Consider the following 19395-nt stretch of genomic DNA (forward strand, 5'->3'; position numbering starts at 1 on the left):
GTGGGGTGTGCAGAAGGGAGGACCCAGGGGGACCACCTGGGCTGAGCCAGGTCCCCTGGGCTGGACTTGACCTGTCTCCTTCTCCAGCCACCCCAGGCACCCAGAGCACCTGCCCATCTCAGGCCCTCCCAGCCCCGAGTCACTTTTTCGGTGCCCCTACCATCACTCCAATTGCTCTGTTTAGAGGAGCAAAAACCAGCCAGGTGTCACTAGGAAATGGTGTAATTAGCACTTACCGCTGACGATTTCATTCTTTTTCATTTTTTCTTCTTTTTTAAACCCTGGACATTTTTTATTCGCTAATCATCTCTCAGTTCAACCAGCACAGAGCTGCACGCGATTTACCTTTTGATGTTCACAGAAGACAACTCTTGAATTTCAAAGAGCCGGCAGGGATTTGGGGAGATCGCGTGCAGAAGCTACAGCCGTAATCAAACCTCATTAGAGGGTATTCTTCCAGCAACTTTTTCCTCTCTCTCAGCCTCGCTCTCCCCATCCCACTCTGATTAGAGGGCTGGTTGTTGAGTTTGGTGTGTTTCCTTTCGGATGATTGTGGCGAGGGTTCCCTCCCACCACCTCCTGCCCGCCCTGTCCCCACCTCCCAACAGCGGGCTCAGGGCTTGGGGTCGGGGTTCCTCTCTCCCCCTCACACTAGTTGCCATGGTGAGAACTACGGTTTCATGAATAAAGGTAGCTCCAGGCGAAGTTCTCCTCCTGGAAAGTCTCTGCATCCTGCTTAGAAAGGACAGCTCACCAGAAACAGGGCTCAGGTGCGCACACGCCTCCGCCAGCGCCCATCTGAACCCCGTCCTCAACACACGCAGGGCGCTGGGTGCCCCACGGTGGGTGGTGTGGCCCGGGAATGTTTCTGAGGAACCAGGCAGTTTGGCATGTTCAGGAGAAGCAGGATCCAGCCATCTCAGGCCTGAAACCCAGAATGAACCCAGAAAGCTAACCTTGCCCTGTGGGTACAGATCCACAGCACGGGAGAGGAAATGAAGTCAATTCAGAAATCACCACTCATGCGCAGAACGGCCATAATTGCTACACTTTTGATCACTGTTATGAGCAGACACTGTGCTAAATGTTTTAGAAACGCTCTCCTTTAATTCTCCCAGCAGCCCTGTGAGTGATAGGCGCTGTTATTACCCCTGTTATACAGATGGGAATGCTTTACTCCACAGAGCAGTAAAGTAACCTGCCCAAGGTTACACAGCCTGCAGTAAGTAGCTCCTAGACCACAAGCTTCTCACAGAGCTCACATCTCCTTTGATCCTCATCGTACACCCAGCGCCCAGCACATAGTAGGTGTGCACTAAGTGGAGTGAATGGTCATGGGCCAAGGCACAGCTGGGCTCTGGCAGTACAGACAGTAGCTTGACAAGGCCCCTGCCGCCGGGGAGGTGGCCATTTTGATGGGCCAACAAAACCAGCCCTTGGAGTCGGGCTGGTGTGAGAGCCGCAGGAAGCTTTAGATACAAACAGCTGAGGGACCCCAGAGGAGGAAGCAGTTCATTCTCACTAAGTGGCTTGGAAAGGCACTAGAGAGGAAGTGACATTTGAAGGGATCCTTGTGGCACAGGAGGGGCATTTCACGCTGTGGCAGCGGTAGGAGAACGGCCCTCGGTTGTAACGAGCAGGATGTCTCCAGATAAAGGCACTGGGCACGAGGAGTCTGGAAAGAGGGCTGGCTCCAGGTCGGGAAAAGCCGTGAAGAGCGTGCTGAGGGTTTGGGGTGTAGATTGTGGGGAGCCTTTTGTCAACCTATGCACTTGCATTAGTGAGGAAAGTCACACGATCGGAGATCAGATCTATGCTTCAGAAAGCTCACTCTGGAGGTCACGGGAGGATGGCCTGACAGGTCGGGCTACTGAAAAAAAACAGGCCAAAGAGGTTGGATCAGGTTGGAGGTATAAGAGGTGAAGGTGATCTGAGTGATACTTTTCAAGGAAAACCAGCACATCTTGGTCACTGGTGTGATGCAGGATTTCGGGGAGAGGGAGGGTCGTTGGGGGTGGCACTGGATCTCTGGGTGCTATGTGGGTGGTGGTGACATTCACTAAGACAGAGCAGAGTTGTGTCCCAGTGGCTTACAGTGAGCAGTGTGACTGGACCAAGTTTTTCGGTTGTTCTGAGTTTTATTCTTCAAATGCACTGGTGTCTATTTAAAGCTCAGGTTGAGGGCTTCCCTGGTGGCACCGTGGTTGAGAGTCCGCCTGCCAATGCAGGGGACGCGGGTTCGTGCCCCGGTCCGGGAAGATCCCACATGCTGCAGAGCGGCTGGGCCCGTGAGCCATGGCCGCTGAGCCTGCGCGTCCGGAGCCTGTGCTCTGCAACGGGAGAGGCCACAACGGTGGGAGGCCCGCGTACCACAAAAAAAATAAAAAATAAAGCTCAGGTTGATACATGTATTTGCCGCTGGAAGTCATAATGATCTTTCCTCTTTCAATCTCACAGCATATTAAACCGCACCCCTATGAATCTCCTCAAGGAAATCATATTAGTCGATGACTTCAGCAATGACCGTAAGTACCATCGCTCTCCTGTGCTGTGGACACAAATGTCTGTTCCCAGCCCCTGTGTAACCAGCAGAGGTGAGCCCACTGCTTCCCTGGGGGTGGAAGAAGCCTGGGTTTATAGTAGGTTGGAAGACATTGAGTGTCCAGGCGGGGCTCAAGGAGCACATAAACCTTACATTTGAGAAACAATGTCTTGGGTTCTCTGCCATGGGTCTTTGAGGATCTAACCAGATCAATTCAGTAGATTCTTGATGGGTTTGGTGTGTGTCACTGCCCCCAACCTACGTTCCTGGACTTGAAGAGACCCCATACCTTCAAAGAGACCCCAAGCCCTGAAGCAGGGCCCATGACTAGAGATGCCTCACTCATATACTCTGATAATCCATCAGCCTGAGCTGAGGCCACCTACCCTCTTCCTTTCATTCCCACGGCAGGACTCATGGGGAGGGGGCTTCAGTTTTTGGGACATCCCATCACTTGGCCATGACACAGTGAGCAGCTGCCTTCCAACCTTCCAACCACTGGTCATTACCATCCCCTAGTCATCCTGTCCAAGAACCTGGGTCCCACCCAAATTCACGGTCCAAGTCCACTTTCCCTGAGAAAAGCACAAGGGAGGTTTCAGACACCGGTGTGTTCAGTTTGACGATCAGGTACGATCATCGCAGAAGCACTGTTACACTTCAAGTACGGCTCCTCTTCCGAGAGCTGTCATCCCAGCCCCAGTACTGCTGCAGGCAGTCAGCCACATGCAGACAGAACCGCTTCTTCCCAGTGACAAACCGGGGGAAGCAGGTGATGGCCGCTGGGGACAGCTCCGAGTCCCAGAAGAGTGGAGTCTCTCCCCACCAGCCCTGATGCCTGAAGCTGGGCATCGGAGCCACTACCACACTGGGGTCTGCTGTAGGAAGGCTGGAAACCCACACCTCTGACACAGCCTCAGAACCTTGGAAGTCATGCACACGTGGGTTGTGCACCAGATCCAGCGTAATCAGATCGGACCTGAGTTCTGAAACTCAGTGATCTGATCTCCCTTCCCTAGTGAGAAAGGGGTTGGAGCTGGGGAGACACTCGTCCTGCTGGGAGGTAGCTGGCACTGAGGCTGGAGACGGGAATGCTGCTGGATTCACTTAGAAGCAGAATAGCTTAGTGGTTAGAGCATGGCCTCTGGAGCCAACTGCCTGGCTTCAAATCCGAGACCTGTCACTGACTCACTTACTAGCTGTGTGCCTTGGGCAAATTATTGACCTCTATGCGCATCAGTTTCCTTGCCTGTAAGATGGGGATAACGATGATATATATGGTTTATATAAGGATGAACGTGTTAACGTATTTGAAGCGCTTAGAACAGCACCTGGCTCCGAGGAAGCTCCTCTAAGTCTTTGTGGTCACTCTGTAGAGTCCAGACCCAAGCAGAGAGGCTGAGGTTGGCCAACCAGTGAAGCAAAATCAAAACTTATGATGTGGAGTTCAGAGCCAAGGAGTGCTGGGGCAGGCAGGCACGCCAGGGCGACCCAGGGTGAACGCCTAGGATGAGTCTCTTGCCTATCCCAGCACATTTCCCTGCATGGTGGAGAGCTGAACCAGCTCTGGGTGACGGGACACACCAGACGGATCCCCTAACAAATAGGGTCTCCTGTATTGAGTCCATGAACTGAAAGGAAACTCCAAAATTTGTCTCATCCATTCTCTGGCCTCCCAGTGGCTTTTTATCAGGCCCCACGTAAGTGAATAGCACTCTGATCATGCTTTGAATGGTCTATAAAAAAGCAGAAGTGTCCCCAGGTGACCATGCCAGGATTTCCCATCTGGCAGTGTTCCAGCAAGTACGCAGGCGCCACTGTGTGACTGACCTGCTCCAAAGTGGCCCCCTCGGTGGCCACTTTGCACAGACTGGGCCACGTTGTATTTTGCTAACTGTGGTCAGTCAGCCCCTTCCAAAGCCCACAAACACCCTGGCTTCAAGGCAGGGCACCGCGGTTGGGGGCGGGGACGGCAGGCAGGGCTGCCGCTCACCTCCACCCCCAGGCGCTCAATCCACGTGACCTCTTGTCTTTGCAGCCGAGGACTGCAGACAGCTCATCAAGCTACCCAAAGTGAAATGCTTACGCAATAATGAGCGGCAAGGTGGGTCTGTGCTGCTGGGCGGGGCCGGGGTGGGGGTAGGGGTGGGATGCGTTTGGGCGTGTGTTCTGTGTGGTCCCAGACAATGGAGCGACGCTGGCGCCCACTCGGCCGATTGTCCCTCCTGCAGGTCTGGTGCGGTCCCGGATCCGGGGTGCCGATGTTGCCCAGGGCACCACCCTGACTTTTCTCGACAGCCACTGTGAGGTGAACAGGGACTGGCTCCAGCCCCTGCTGCACAGGGTCAAAGAGGTGAGCGAGGTGGGTTCCGTGCCCCCCACTTCCGTAAGCTCAGGACTTCACATATGTCCTCAATCCCTTGGGGGTTGGGTGGGACAGATTGCTGTCCCCATTTTATAGATGAAGAGAATGCGGGAGAGTGGCCTTCCCCGGGGTCGCCCAGCAGGCAGCGTTGGAACAAAGCCCAGGACCTCTTTTTTGCATCACACTGTCACCCAGAGCAGGCCTGCAGGCGGAGCTGCCCATGGCTGGTACATGACACACGCAGCTTCCTGGCCAAGAGAACTGCCCAGAGCGATTTCTCCCAGACGTTAGAAAGTTCCAGAAAGGGAGTGCTGATGAGTGTCATTTGTGAAAAGGAGGCAGTGGAATTAACCAGGCCTCATAATGCAAATCCTGAGGCTTCTGACTTATCTCCAGCCATGTGTCACCCTCATCCAAAGGCCAAGGTGGGAGCCGGGGGTGGATGCTAAGAGACCTGAATTCCTTGCCTCTGTCTGCCCTTAAATTACCCTAGAATTCTGTCTGCTTTCTCTCTCTGGGTCTCAGTTATTCCTCTTGAAATTTAAAAAAAAATTTGTTTTAATTTTCCCATCATTATTTTATATTCCCAAAAATCCATCCACCCCTCCCCTGCCTTGATCTGCAGAAAGCACTGCATGCTTAGATGCCAGTGTCTGTGACTAGCATTTATGCTGTTCATTTCCTCCCTGAGTTACTGTCTCCTGCAGCTGCTCTGTGAAGTGGGAAGCCGGGTATTTTTAACATACCCATTTCACAGGTGAGGATACAGCCTCCGGGAGAAACATATAATTTGGGCTGATATTTCCTAGCTGGTACCACCAACACCAGGGGCCTCATTGTTGCCTCAACAGCATCTCCCCTGTGCTGTGGTTATTTCCTTCTCGCTCTTGAAGGTGGCAGGTGGCTCCTTGACTCCTATTGCAAAATGACGGTTTTCAGAGGATGAAGGAATTGAGATGTGTGAACCGCTCAGAGTACTGAGAAATCCTTACCAACTTTGCTCATCCATTGAGAGAACCTCGGTGGGTGTACAGAGTTCCCACACCTGGGCCTAGATGTTAAAACGCATCCCGTGACCACTTTCTCTGAGATCGGGAGGGCTCGTATAAGTGTGTGACATAACCAGGTGAAGAGGTCTGGATGGAGACATAGTCGGTTATGAGCAGACCATTCTGTTGAGGGGCTTGGCCCGGCGCTGGAGGCCCTTCCACGTCCTCCCCTCCCTTTGTGCGCCATCTACAAATGCAGCGAGCCCCCACAAGTCTAACACTCTTACAAAGCTAGACTACTTCTCCTCCCTGCCCGTGCCCGACACGCCCACTGCTTCCTCTCCCTCTAAGCCCTTCCTGTCCCTGGATGCCCTTCCCCACCTCTCCACAACCCCCTTGCTCTCCAGGGCCTCACCCATGTCTCCCCTCCTCCAGGAAGTCTTTCCTGACTGCGTGGCCAGCTGGGATCACTCCCAGCAAGAATTGCCCACTTAGCCTTACAATTTCCTTTTCTGGGTTTAGTTCTCCGTCTCCCTTAACAGATGACAAACCCAGGGCGGCACCAATCACCTCACTGTGGTCACAGAGTAAGGTGCTCAGTGTTTGGAAATGATAATAATACGAAACTAGATGCAACGGGAGGTGATAAGGTTGGAATAGGAGGAAAACGGGCTCGCTTCGTGCCTCTAAGTTAACTACCAGACATTTATCGAACACCTATTTTGGGCAGAGTTTCGAGGGAGAGTTGGGATGGACCATGGAAAAGGAATCCACACCCTGCTTTCTTCCCCAACCCGGAAACTTTTTTTTTTTTAACATCTTTATTGGAGTATAATTGCTTTACAATGGTGTGTTATTTTCTGCTTTATAACAAAGTGAATCAGTTATACATATACATATGTTCCCACATCTCTTCCCTCTTGTGTCTCCCTCCCTTCCACCCTCCCTATCCCACCCCTCTAGGTGGACACAAGGCACCGAGCTGATCTCCCTGTGCTATGCAGCTGCTTCCCACTAGCTATCTCTTTTACATTTGGTAGTGTATATATGTCCATGCCACTCTCTCACTTCGTCCCAGCTTACCCTTCCCCCTCCCCGTGTCCTCAAGTCCACTCTTAGTAAACCCGGAAACCCTTCAAACTGTGTTGTTTAGGGTTTTCTTGGAGGTTTCTTTACATAGGCATGGTTGATGAAATCATTGGCCATTGGTGGTTGAGCTCAATCTCCAGCGTCTCTCCTCTCCTTGGAGGTGGGGGGAAAATGGGGAAGGGAATGTGAGGGGGTTGGGCGTGGGGCTGCAATTTCCAGCCCTTTAATCACGTGGTTGGTTCCTCTGGGAACCAGCCCCCCCCCTCCAAGAGTCACCTCATTAGTATAAACTCAGATAGAGTGAAAACGGCTTATTATGAGAACAAAAGATACTCCTGTCACCCCCAATCAATCAGGAAATTCCAAGAGTTTTAGGAGGAACAGAGGCTAAATTCAGATTTCTTTTCATATCACAGTGTCACAGTATATACCACATTTTGTTTATCCACTCACCCACTGATGGTCATTTGGGTTGTTTCTGCCTTTTTTACCATTGTGAATAATGCTGCTACAAACATTTGTATACAGGTTTTCCTCTGAGTACCTGCTTTCAGTTCTTTGGGGTACATACCAAGGAGTGGAATTGCTGGGTTGTGTGGTAATTCGGTGTTTGACCTATAAGGACCTCCAGGCTGATGTATCCCTGCAGGATGCTTTCCTCGGGCATCCTTAATGAACCTGGAGGCCCTTTCCTTCCCCGTGGCGCTGAGTCCATCTCTGAAGCCCTCTTTGAAAAAATGCTCTCTTGTGTATCCCTGCACAGCAGTCCTCCTCTAGGAGTCATGCGGCCCCAAGAGTGGGCTCAGCCCCCCAGGCCAAGCTCCCAGTGCCCACCACTGTCTGACCTAAAGCTTTCATGGCAGAGGGTTGCTCAGACAAACCCCAGACTGTGGTCCCACCCTCACCTGCAGAGGTTTTCACCAGACCCCGACTCTTGATAACGAGATGGTTCTGCTGAGACATCCCCTTCAGGATGGGGAGTGTGGGCGTGTGTCAGCCTCTGTTTCCACGTGTCTTCATATGTGTCTCATCTCAGAGTAAAACGTGATTTGATCTTGTGAGTGGAAGTGGAAATTTTAAGCTGTAATTGGAGTTTGGGATTTTCAAAAATAGAAAGAGATAAGGAAGAGGTTGGGCTTGAGCTGTCAGAAGCTGTCCTCAGCTGGTGTTTTCCACATGGAAAATCTCCTTGATTTCCCTTCCTTCCCTTCAATTACATGATGATACTTGAAACAAGCACCAAGTTGTTAGGTTTTTTTAAACAGAGGCTTCTTCCCTGCCACCCTTATCTACATATTCCTTTAGTAGGAAAAAAAGATTTTAAGAAATTTCAATCCCTGTAGCATTTGGCAAATTGATATAAATAATGGCTTACATATGCTTCAGAGCCCTTTCACATGCTTCCTTTCTTGCTCCTTCCAAAAGCCCTGTTAGGAAGGCAGGATAGTTTTGCAAATTATAATTTGCCTTTACTTCATAGATGAAGAAACAGAGTTCCTCAGAGTGTGCTGATTTGCTTAAGGTCAAACGTATTCTAGGGCTTCCCTGGTGGCGCAGTGGTTGAGAGTCCGCCTGCCGATGCAGGGGACATGGGTTTGTGCCCCGGCCCGGGAGGATCCCACATGCCGCGGAGCGGCTGGGCCCGTGAGCCATGGCCGCTGAGCCTGCACGTCCGGATCCTGTGCTCCACAACGGGAGAGACCATAACAGTGAGAGGCCCACGTACCGCAAAAAACAAAAACAAACAACAAAAAAAACGTATTCTAGATGTCAGAACCAGAATGGGAACCCAGGTCCCTGGCCGCCCTCTCGCTCCCCCATCCCTCCCTCCAGGCTAACAGACACCCCACATTGTACTTCTCTGCTCTCCTGTCCACCACCCTCCCTAGACAGCAAGGTCTTATTCATCTTTGTGCCATCCCCAGTCCCTAAACCATAGTAGGTGCTCAGTGATGCTGGCGGATGCAATGAGTGAATGGTCGTCTCTAGAAGTTCTTTGGTTGCCCGTTTACAATGTGGTTTTAATTATATGAGATGGTGGAGAAAGAAGAGAGGTATGACTGGAGGGGTGATTGATGGCCATTGGCTCTCAGTGGGGCTTGGGCTTGGATTTGTGTCGGAGAGGGGGAGGGCGTGTTGTTCTGGATCTGCCAGGGATTTCACCAGCTGCCGTTTGAGCTTACCTGTGGACCTAGCCCTAAAGATAAAGCCACTGGAGCACACAGGTGGGGACCTGCCGTGGGTCTGGGCATCTTTATGGAGAGTCCATCCATCCCTGAGCCTGTGTGAGGAGAGGCCATCCTGCTCAGCTGTAATTGATCCACCTGCTTTGCCTCTAGCCATTGACAGTGTCCTCAGAGAGAGTTCATAGCTGCCCTCTTTTAGCCAATGCCAGCTGAACACCTGCTGCCCAGCCAGCTCTGGCCTGGGGCTGAGGGATACAGAAGTGGAGCAGATATGACCCCCAGGGTCACTCAGGGAGGTTTGTGTCCTGTCTTCGAGGGGTCATGTCATCTTCTGCAGCCCCCTCGTAAGGTTGGCTCCACATAGCACTTAGCCCCAAACATCCCTCTCTGCCTATCTGGCCTCCATGACTTTGAGCCAAGCAGCTGTCACAACCGTGTTGTGGAAGGACAGAAACCCTCAGAACTTACAGAAGAGTACCCCAGAGTCTGTCACAGCCCTGGAGGCAGAGCCCATGGGTGGCTTCTGGGGAAGCCTGTGGCCAAGGTAAGCAACCAGCATTTTATTTTGTCTTGCAGTTTCCAAATATTGAGGAAAGATTAAAAATAAACAGTATTGCAGTTTGGGGTCCCCAAGACCACCCTCAGCTTCAGTAATTCACTAGAAGGACTGAGAACTTAGCAAAGATGCTACACACGTGGTTACTGTTTATTACCGCAAAGGGATGTGGATTAAAATCAGCAGCGGGAAGAGGTGCATGGGGGGAGTTCCAGGCACGATCGTGCAGTTGTCTCCTCCCAGTGCTGGTGTGCGGGCAGCCCTTGCTTCCCCCAGCCAGGATGTGTGGCAACATGCACGGAGCATTGCCAAACAGGGGAGCCCACCCAAGCCTTGGTGTCCAGGGTTTTTATTGGAGGCCAGTCACATAGACGTGGCTAATCACCGCCATGGTTTCCATGCCCCTCCAGAGGTCAAGCTGAGTTGGCACCCCGTGACCCAAGGCCGTCACCACAAACCTCATCGTTAGCATAGACTATCTGATGTAACCCCAGGGTCCCAGGTAAACAGACACTTTTATAGGCAGAACATGCCAAGGGCTTAGAAGTTACCTCTCAGGAGTTGAGCAAGGGCTAAACGTATCTTCAGATTAATCCTTTATGGCACAAGGGTTTTTACCTAAAGACTCAGTGAAGCTGTAGAGGCCCAAACTCAGCAGACAAAGGCAAAAATAGGACTTTGTCAGACCCACAGAAGAAGATCAGTCTCTGAACTTCTGAGAACATTTCAGAATTCAAGTCAGGAGAATATCTTTGGGGTGTGTCTCTGTGGAGATGTTGGTGTGGGTGGTGGATGGCTGTGTGTGCATGCAGTGTGTATATACACACGGACGTATGGTGACAGGGGCCCCAGAGCACTGTGGCAGCTGGGCAGGTGCTGTACAGGAAGCATCTGTGCACATCCCAGAGGGGGAAGCAATGCATTGAAAGTGAGCATTTCCTTTCGCGGGAGCCAGTTGGCTTCAGAGGCACCTTGTCACTGTTGAGATGAGCTGTGTGTGGAGGCCAAGGGCCAAATTAAGTCTGTGAATGTCAAGGCGGGTGCTCGGTGAATCTGAGCTTAAAATTAGAAGACGGCCTTATTTATGGGAGAGATTGAGTCAGGAAATTAAATGCAAGAGAAACTGCAAGAGAAACAGAAGTTCCTGCCCATGCTGACCGGGGGTGGTAGGTGCGAAGGATTGGAAAAGTGGTCCTGCCTTGTAGGCCCAGGCCTGTTGTCTCCTCCCAGCTGCTGGATTCCCATTCAGCCAGTGAGTCTCCTGGTCACAGCTCAACTATCCTGCCCATGAGAGCCCAGTTTCCCCTCCTGCATACCAGTATGGGAGTGTTCATCCAGAATTAAGGAAGATTTTAAAAACATACGCAATGCCTTGATGGCCCCCAAGAACTGGTGAATTTGTCTTGCAGATTTTGAAACTAGCCCCTGGATGACTTTGATGCTTATCAGCGGGGTAGCCTGGGGGAAGTAGCAAGCAATGAGGCTGGAAAGCTAGAAACAAGCCTGTTTTTGATGGTCTTGGATGCCAGGCTAAGGAGTGTGAACCTTATCTTCAAGGCAATTCAAGTTTTTAGCTGTTGAGCTACAGAGTGAGATTTGAAAGACAACTCTGTCAGCTACCTGTAGAATGAAAGGGAAAGGGGTGAGGTGAGGGTGGGGAGAGGAGCTGGGAGTCCACTGCCGCGTTCGCCAGGCTCGGGGGGGTAAGGGAGAGTCAGCATCCATTCAGAAAAGCAGTTTTAGAGTTACAGTCGGCAGGATCCATCCAGTTGATGGGCAGAGGTGTAGCTTCTTAAGGTAGTGCTGGGGAGGAAGGGGGGATATGTTGACAGAAATAGGGAACCAAGGGAAGGAGCGTGTGTGGGGAGAGGATGGTGAAGGCACCGCTGAAAGGCCGTGTGCGTCCACATGGAGGGGCCATCCACCCGAGTCTGGAAGTGAGGAGCAAAGTCAGGGCTGGAGGTACAGGCTTGATTATCACAGGTGACAACTCAAGTTTGGAATCTCTGGAGATGCTATGCATCAACTTGCCCGTGAACCATAGGCATAGAAGGTAAGTGTTGGGAAATTCCCACTGTGGAGGTGTGGCTTTGCTTCTTGGAGCTGCAGGCTTTAGGCCACCTTGCTGGCTGACTGTGTCCTCTGCCTCCTGAGAGCCCCATGGCACTGAAGGACTTCAGGGGTCCCGTTCTTCCTGATGTCCCTTTTCTCAGTGTGCAGCATGCTCCAGCCAGCCTCCCCGTGTCTCCACCCTGACTACATGGCCATGAGAAGGCGCCCGGGAGTAAAGGAAAGGCTCTTAGCATTGTAGGCATCATAACTGGAGAGGTTGCAGTGTCTGTTGGCCCATTTTATAGATGAGAACATTGAGATCCAAAGAGGAAAGTTCTCAGTCAAGGCCCTGAACCCAGTCTCCGGCCCTCCCAGGGCGAGGCCCTACCGAGCCCTGGCCTGGCTCTCTTATGCCGCCATCTGAGCGTGCAGGCCTTCTTTTTACAGGACTACACGCGGGTGGTGTGCCCCGTGATCGATATCATCCACCTGGACACCTTCAACTACATCGAGTCGGCCACGGAACTTAGAGGGGGTGAGTGGGGCTAACACCCTTGCCCAGTAAGGACTTTCTTTTTCTCCTAGTCATTGCTGCCAAGGGCGAAAGTGAGAAAAATCACCTAGTGGTTTGTCTGGAACCTCCAGCCCTGCATCCTGTAATGTCAATAGCTCCAGGGTGGCCCTCACCATGGGGACTGTGAATGGAAGGGCTGGCGGGGTGGCAGGTCACTCCTAGCCCCCTGAGCTCTAGCTCCAACACGGGGTCACTCCAGGGCCTGAGGATTCGAGGGAAGCAAGGGACCCCCTCCAATGTGGGGCCTGAATTGTTCCAGCATCTCAGTATTGGGTGCCTCCTTCTCTTCAAGGCCCACCACAGTTCTGCCCAGGGCTGAGTGCTGGCTCCTCAAGAGGGGTTTGGGGTGATTCAGCCACTCACAGACCTCCTGCTTACACGCCCCCACTCCCGAGACTCTTGGCCAAGGGCCACACTCCATAACTGTCCATCGTGTCCCCCTTAGGTCCCACTCTTGGGCTCTGTCAACTCCCACTCTTTATCCTGTGCCCTTTGTTCCCTAAGTCCACCCAGCAGAGAAGCCTCAGAGAGGCAGTAGGGGGTAGAGAAAGAAGGAAGCCGGAAGGGAAATCAGGCAGCTGGGTTGCTGACCAGCTTGGGTGAGACCTGTTATCCCTGGGACCACCTGGGAAACTGGGTACGTTCTTGAGCTTCTAGTAAAGGGACAGAATGAACAAGGTCTGCAGGTACATCAGAGAGACCAAGTCAGCCATGCGGATGCTGTGTTTCAGGGTTTGACTGGAGCCTCCACTTCCAATGGGAGCAGCTCACACCAGAGCAGAAGGCTCGGCGCCTGGACCCCACTGAGCCCATTAGGTGAGTCAGGGCAAGGGTTAGGGGTGGGCAGATTCATAACCACTTGGCCCTTCCCACTGTCACGTGGTATAGGGAAGCAGTCCACGTGAGATGCTCACACGATTGGGCAGAAACCAAGAGGACCCTTTGCCAGGCCAGCACCGCCTTTGCCCTTATTTTAGGAGGTTTCCGTCCTCATGGAGACTTCTGCTGAAGGGATGGGGGCCGGTGGAGACCTGTGCTGAGGACTTGCCCAGCGCTGTCCACCCACGCACATGCCATGTCAATATTTACACTTCCAGCTAAACGTTGGAGGGTCCCAGATGGTCCCGTTTGAGCCTCTGACAAGGGAAAAGATGGTTCCTTAGCTCTCAGGTGCTGGATGTCAGGATTCAGCCCAGGTAGGTCGAGTCAGCCATTGCTGTAAGTGGAGGCTGCTGTCAAGGCATGGCCACTGCTATGAACACACACGACTGCTGCGTCCCACGTGAGAACACGACAGGAGCGTCAGCTCTGGGCTGCTTCTGCGGTGCTGCAGATGGCTTTGTCCTCATCTACATTCTCACTTCCAGACCCCATTGTGACCCACAGCACAGTGGCCAGATGGCCGCCTGGGGTTCAGGCCCATCGGAGGGCTCGGCGTAGAGTAGAGCACAGGGGCCACCCAGCGGTGTCTGCATCGTGTGTGTGGCTTCAGTGTTCCCAAGACTGGAGGGTGCACGTGTCCCAGGCCTGTTGCGAACCTCCAGTCTAAAACTTTCCTGCCTCCAGTGGAACGTCAGGAGGCCAGCAAGTGCTTCAGGATGTGGAGAGAAGACCACGGGACGGGGATTGCTCCTGCTGGGGTTGCAGGGATGCTCTGGGCTCTTCAGGGGCACCTCTGCAACTCGGGGCCTGCCACAGAGTAAATGTTTGATCATTTTCATTGAACTAACTTAAGTCAAACTGAGACTCAAAGGGCTGTGAAGAACTGAGTGGTGACACTCAGACAAACGGTGGGAATTGGGAGAACTTTGCAGTGGGACCTCTGTCGCATCTACCTGCCAGTCCCTCCTCCCTCCTCCCTCCTCCAGCTTTCATGATCTGGCGTGATGCCGAGAGGGAGGTTGGAGCCACGTGGCATGCCAGATAGTGCCATTTGCTCCTAAAGGGAGAGCAGAACCTTCTCACCATCCTCAGGGCCGTGGAACACACACCAGTGCCTCGGTTACTTGCTGCCGGAAGTGTCTGATGTGGCAAGTGGACCAGGACAAAGTCAAGGTCAAGGCAGTGATGGTGCCGCTGCCTCTGGGTTTCCCTTCCCTGTCCCAGGGGTAGGGTTTTCGGGGCAGGTTCTCTTCTTGTGGGAACATCTCTGCTCATCAGAGGACAAGTGTTTCCCAGAGGATAGTAGGGTGTCGTGGCATCGGGAGACCGAGCTTCTGACCTGCTCCCCGTCAACTAACTGTCTGACATAGAAGAAAACGCCCTTCGCCCTCTGGACCCACGGAATGAGGGGCGGGGTCCCGGAGGGCTTGCCAGCACCCCAGCCGAGCTGTTGATTCTTGCAGACATGCGTCCTTGTGCTTATCGGGTTGCTTGGCTGGACTCTGCAGCCCTTTCCTTTCCAAGTGGCTTCTCCGGAATCTCTTTCAGTGGTCAAGGGGAGGGGAGCTTGGGAGAGGACCCCAAGGAAAGAGAATGAAGATGAGGGTGTGTTTGTTTACTAGGGCTGCTGCAGCAGAGTACCACAGGCTGCGTGGCTTAAACCACAGAAACGTACCGTCTTGAGCTCTGGAGGCTGGAAGTCCAAGACAGAGGTGTTGGCATTTAGCGGTCCTGGCATTTAGCGGTAATCCTGTGCGTCGTCCTCTGCCCCTGTTTTCTCCTGTCCCTGTCTCCAGGATGCGTTATGGCTTTCTTCTTCAGTCATTAAGAGTTATTTCCTGGAAATTTATGGCTGTTGGCCTGACCCACAGCATCTGTTCTCCTAAACTGGGCAGAGCTGGGCAGTGTAGAGAAATCTATCAGAAAAGTCCGTGTCCTGCCGTGTGGGGGCAGGGTTGCTTCCTTCTGAGGGCTGTGCCGGACCTTCTCCTGGGCTTGCAGAGGGCCGTCTTCTCTCTGTGTCTCCTCACACTGTCTTCTCTTTGTGCATGTCTGTCTCTGCAACTACATGTCCCCTTTTATAAGACACCAGTCCTATTGGATTAGGACCCACCCTAATAACCTCATTTTAACTTGATCACCTCTGTAAAGACCTTCTTTTTAAATAAGGTCACATTCTGTGGTACTCAGGGTTAGGACCTCAACATGTTTTTCGGGGGATAAAACTCAATCTGTAGCAGAAGGAAAGAGAGGAAAAAAAAGAAGAGAGAGTCCAGTCTCAAGGAATGGATGTGCTGTTCACAGCTGCTGCCGCAGCCCGTCTTCTCTGCCTGGTCAGTGGCCCATGGTCCCCGCTCCCTGTACTGGAGCTCCCAGGAGAGCCCCGCTGGGCAGGGCCTGTGGCAGCAGCCAGGGGGAGGCTCCCCAGGCCCTCCGAACAGCCGGGGTTCTGAGCAAATCCCGACTGCCCCACAGGAGGTGTGCAGACGAGCATATTAGCCTGTCTGCAGGGTCAGGAGATTTACAGTCGAAGGGAAAAGCCCTGGAGCATGTTCCTGTTTGAGGTAAGTGGACAGTATGGCCTCAAGATCAGGACCACCAGGACAGAGAACACGGCAGCAGCCCCCCTCCCGTGACTGACCCTCCTTCTTTTCCTTCCAAATGCACAGGACTCCAATCATAGCTGGAGGGCTCTTCGTGATGGACAAATCCTGGTTCGACTACCTGGGGAAATATGACACGGACATGGACATCTGGGGCGGGGAGAACTTCGGTGAGTCGCTCTCTTCGCATCCAGGGGCTAGGGTGCGGGTCTCCGTGTCATCGGACCACGTGTGCCTGGGATGAGGGCCAGGGAGATGGGGAGCAGGTCACTCCTTTGGGGGAACACCACGTGGGGTGCCAGAAGAGTGGCTGCTGGGAGGGCGGAGGGAAGGAGGGGGATTATCCATGGGGCCACATGGATGCTGCGGACCAGGGAAACACACCCAGATGGACCATTAGGGGGAAGTTGAGATGCAAAAGCTGGAAAGACCAAAGGAGGAGCACCGAGTCTGAGGGCCAGAGGCAGGCTTGAGCTGGGAGTACTGAACGTGGGAATTTGGAGTTGGAAGGAGACTGGGGATAAAAAGCATGAGGAGGAGGATGGACAGCAACGCCATTAACATCTGGATCACATCTGTTGGCTGGTCTAGGCGTACAGCACTCGGCACTGGGTTAGTGAGGAGGGTCTGGGTGAATGCTGAAGAAGCCCTCATCTTTTCGCGCAGAGAAAGCAGTGGGGGAGGGGGAGGGGCTGGGTCATATGTTCCAGAACTGTGTAAACACATGGCCAGGTGTGGCCACAGTGGTGTAGGGCTGCCGTGTGCAGATACAGGAGAAAGTAGTCGGAGACCCGTCCCATCTAGATGATGACAATGACTGACCCTCCAGTTTCCTCGTGTGTTAAAAGTGTAACACAGGGATGCTTTGGGGGTTGCTGTGGAAATCCATTCAGGTAAGTCTGTAAAACCTCTGGGCACCATGTGGACACAATACACGTTAGTTACAATTTCTTCCCTCCAGCAGGTAAGACCTAAGAGGTGACCAGCCTATAAGCTACACAAGGCAGGGATTTGGTCTGTTTGTTCACGGCTATCTCCCTTGCCCAGTATGGTGCCTGCCATGAAGGAGGCTTCAGTAACTATTTGTTGAATAAACCACAGGAGAACCATTGTAAAGCAATTATACTCCAATAAAGATGTTAAAAAAAAATAAAAACATAAACTGCAAGAGAGGAAGAAGAGTCCGAGGATGTCAGGGCCCCTTCCCCTTTCTGGGTGCCGTGGAGTGTGTTTGGCATGGGCTCCCCGAGCAGTGGCACAGGCCAGGAGGAGGATCCATGGGGCTCTTCCTGGCATTTAGCAGTAATCCTGTGCGTCGTCCTCTGCCCCTGTTTTCTCCTGTCCCTGTCTCCAGGATGCGTTATGGCCTTCTTCCTCAGTCATTAAGAGTTATTTCCTGGAAATTTATGGCTGTTGGCCTGACCCACAGCATCTGCTCTCCTAAACTGGGCAGAGCTGGGCAGTGTAGAGAAATCTATCAGAAAAGTCCGCGTCCTGCCGTGTGGGGGCCAGGTTGGAAGCTCGGCAAACAAAGCAGAAAATCCCAGTTCCCACAAACCAAACCAAATCCCCTGACTAGGACTCAGTCCTCGGATGCCATGGGGGTCTTTGGGGTGGGGTTTGAGGGGGGATCTGCCTGCACCAGCCCGGGAGAACTTGGAGCCGGGTACACCCTTGGCGTTCTCAATGGGGACAAGGTCTCTGTCCTTCTGGGCAGAGCCCATCAGATGTCCTCACGTTCACAGTACCTCTCGTGATTCTTCCTGATGTGCTCTGGCCTTTATCCCTGTACATTGAATCCTTTCTGCAGCCCTTTTGATAGACAGCAGTCATCCAGTCTCTGCTCGAATGCTACTGATGGTGGTGTGTTTGCTGCTTCACAGTATGGTAAGTTCTGTTGTTGAGAACTTTTGTGTTGAGTTGTTAGAAAATTCTTCTAAGTCGAAGCCCAGCTTCTATCAGTCAGGCCTTGTTCTGCCCCCTTGACCCACACAAAGTACGTGTGATGCTTCCTTTCCGTGGCAGCCACGTGTGGATGCAGGCAGCGTGTTACTTTCAATGATGTCACATTCTGGTCCAACCTACCAGTACCTTCTCTTTATAGCAATGTTGACACACATCTGCTCACATCCAGGGTGATCTCCTCTTGTTGGTTTCCCAGTGGTTTGACATCACCAAGTGCTGACTGGACCAGGGAAGTAGGGAGGGGCTTCGGGAGAGGTGTGGGAGAGACATTTTACAATCCATCACAAAAGTTTTTAAATCACAAAGAAAGTACTGCAGACAGCTAACACAGGAAACACTGTTTTCTCCAATTCCAACATTCCATTATACTATAGCCAACTCCCAGCACTTTTTTTTTTTTTTGCGGTACGCGGATCTCTCACTGTTGTGGCCTCTCCCGTTGTGGAGCACAGGCTCCGGATGCGCAGGCTCAGCGGCCATGGCTCACGGGCCCAGCCGCTCCGCGGCATGTGGGATCTTCCCGGATCGGGGCACGAACCCGTGTCCCCTGCATCGGCAGGCGGACTCTCAACCATGGCGCCACCAGGGGAGCCCAGCTCCCAGCACTTTAAAAGTCATTTCTGGATTTTTTTTTTTTTTAGCATTTTACATGCCAGAACACGCAGTGCTTTTTTTTAAAATTGAAGTATAGTTGATTTACAATGCTGTGTTAGTTTCAGGTGTACGGCAAAGTGGTTCAGTTATACATATACATACATATTCTTTTTCAGATTCTTTTCCATTATAGGTTATTACAGGGTATTGAATATAGTTCCCTGTGCTATACAGTAGGTCCTTGTTGGTTATCTATTTCATATATAGTAGTGTGTAGATGTTAATCCCAAACTCCTAATTTATCCCTCCCCCACCCTCCACTTTCCTCTTTGGGAACCGTAAGTTTGTTTTCTATGTCAGTGAATCAATTTCTGTTTCGTAAATAAGTTCATTTATATATGTTTTTTAGATTCCACAGATAAGTGATATATGATATTTTTCTTTCTCTGTCTGACTTACTTCACCTAGTATGATAATCTCTAGGTCCATCCATGTTGCTGCAAATGGCATTATTTCATTCTTTTTTATGGCTGAGTAATATTGCATTGTATATATGTACCACATCTTTATCCATTCATCTGTTGATGGACATTTAGGTTGTTTCCATGTCTTGGATATTGTAAATAGTGCTGCTATGAACATTGGGGTGCATGTATCTTTTTGAATTAGAGTTTTCATCTTTTTCAGATATATGCCCAGGAGTGGGATTGCTGGGTCGTGTGGTAGTTCTGTTTTTAGTTTCTTAAGAAGCCTCCATACTGCTCTCCACAGTGGCTGCACCAACTTACAATCCCACCAACAGTGTAGGAGGGTTCCCTTTCTCCACATCCTCTCCAGCATTTGTTATTTGTAGACTTTTTGATGATGGCCATTCTGACCAGTGTGAGGTGGTACTTCATTGTAGTTTTGATTTGCATTTCTCTAATAATCAGTGATGTTGAGCATTTTTTCATGTGTCTGTTGGCCATCTGTATGTCTTCTTTGGAGAAATGTCTATT

General features: G+C 51.9%; 1 protein-coding gene across 1 annotated transcript in view; it reads left to right on the plus strand.

The window, feature by feature from the left end:
- Positions 1-19395, plus strand: part of GALNT14 (polypeptide N-acetylgalactosaminyltransferase 14) — a 95494-nt gene that overhangs the window by 36998 nt on the left and 39101 nt on the right. The window contains exons 4-9 of the mRNA XM_029231622.1: positions 2458-2525; positions 4581-4646; positions 4774-4895; positions 12227-12314; positions 13085-13169; positions 15905-16008. Coding sequence (XP_029087455.1) covers positions 2458-2525; positions 4581-4646; positions 4774-4895; positions 12227-12314; positions 13085-13169; positions 15905-16008 — 533 coding nt within the window. The remainder of the gene's footprint in view (positions 1-2457; positions 2526-4580; positions 4647-4773; positions 4896-12226; positions 12315-13084; positions 13170-15904; positions 16009-19395) is intronic.

The sequence above is a fragment of the Monodon monoceros genome, unplaced genomic scaffold (genome assembly GCF_005190385.1).
Source record: "Monodon monoceros isolate NGI ecotype Baffin Bay Population unplaced genomic scaffold, NGI_Narwhal_1 Super_Scaffold_19, whole genome shotgun sequence".
NCBI lineage: Eukaryota > Metazoa > Chordata > Mammalia > Artiodactyla > Monodontidae > Monodon > Monodon monoceros.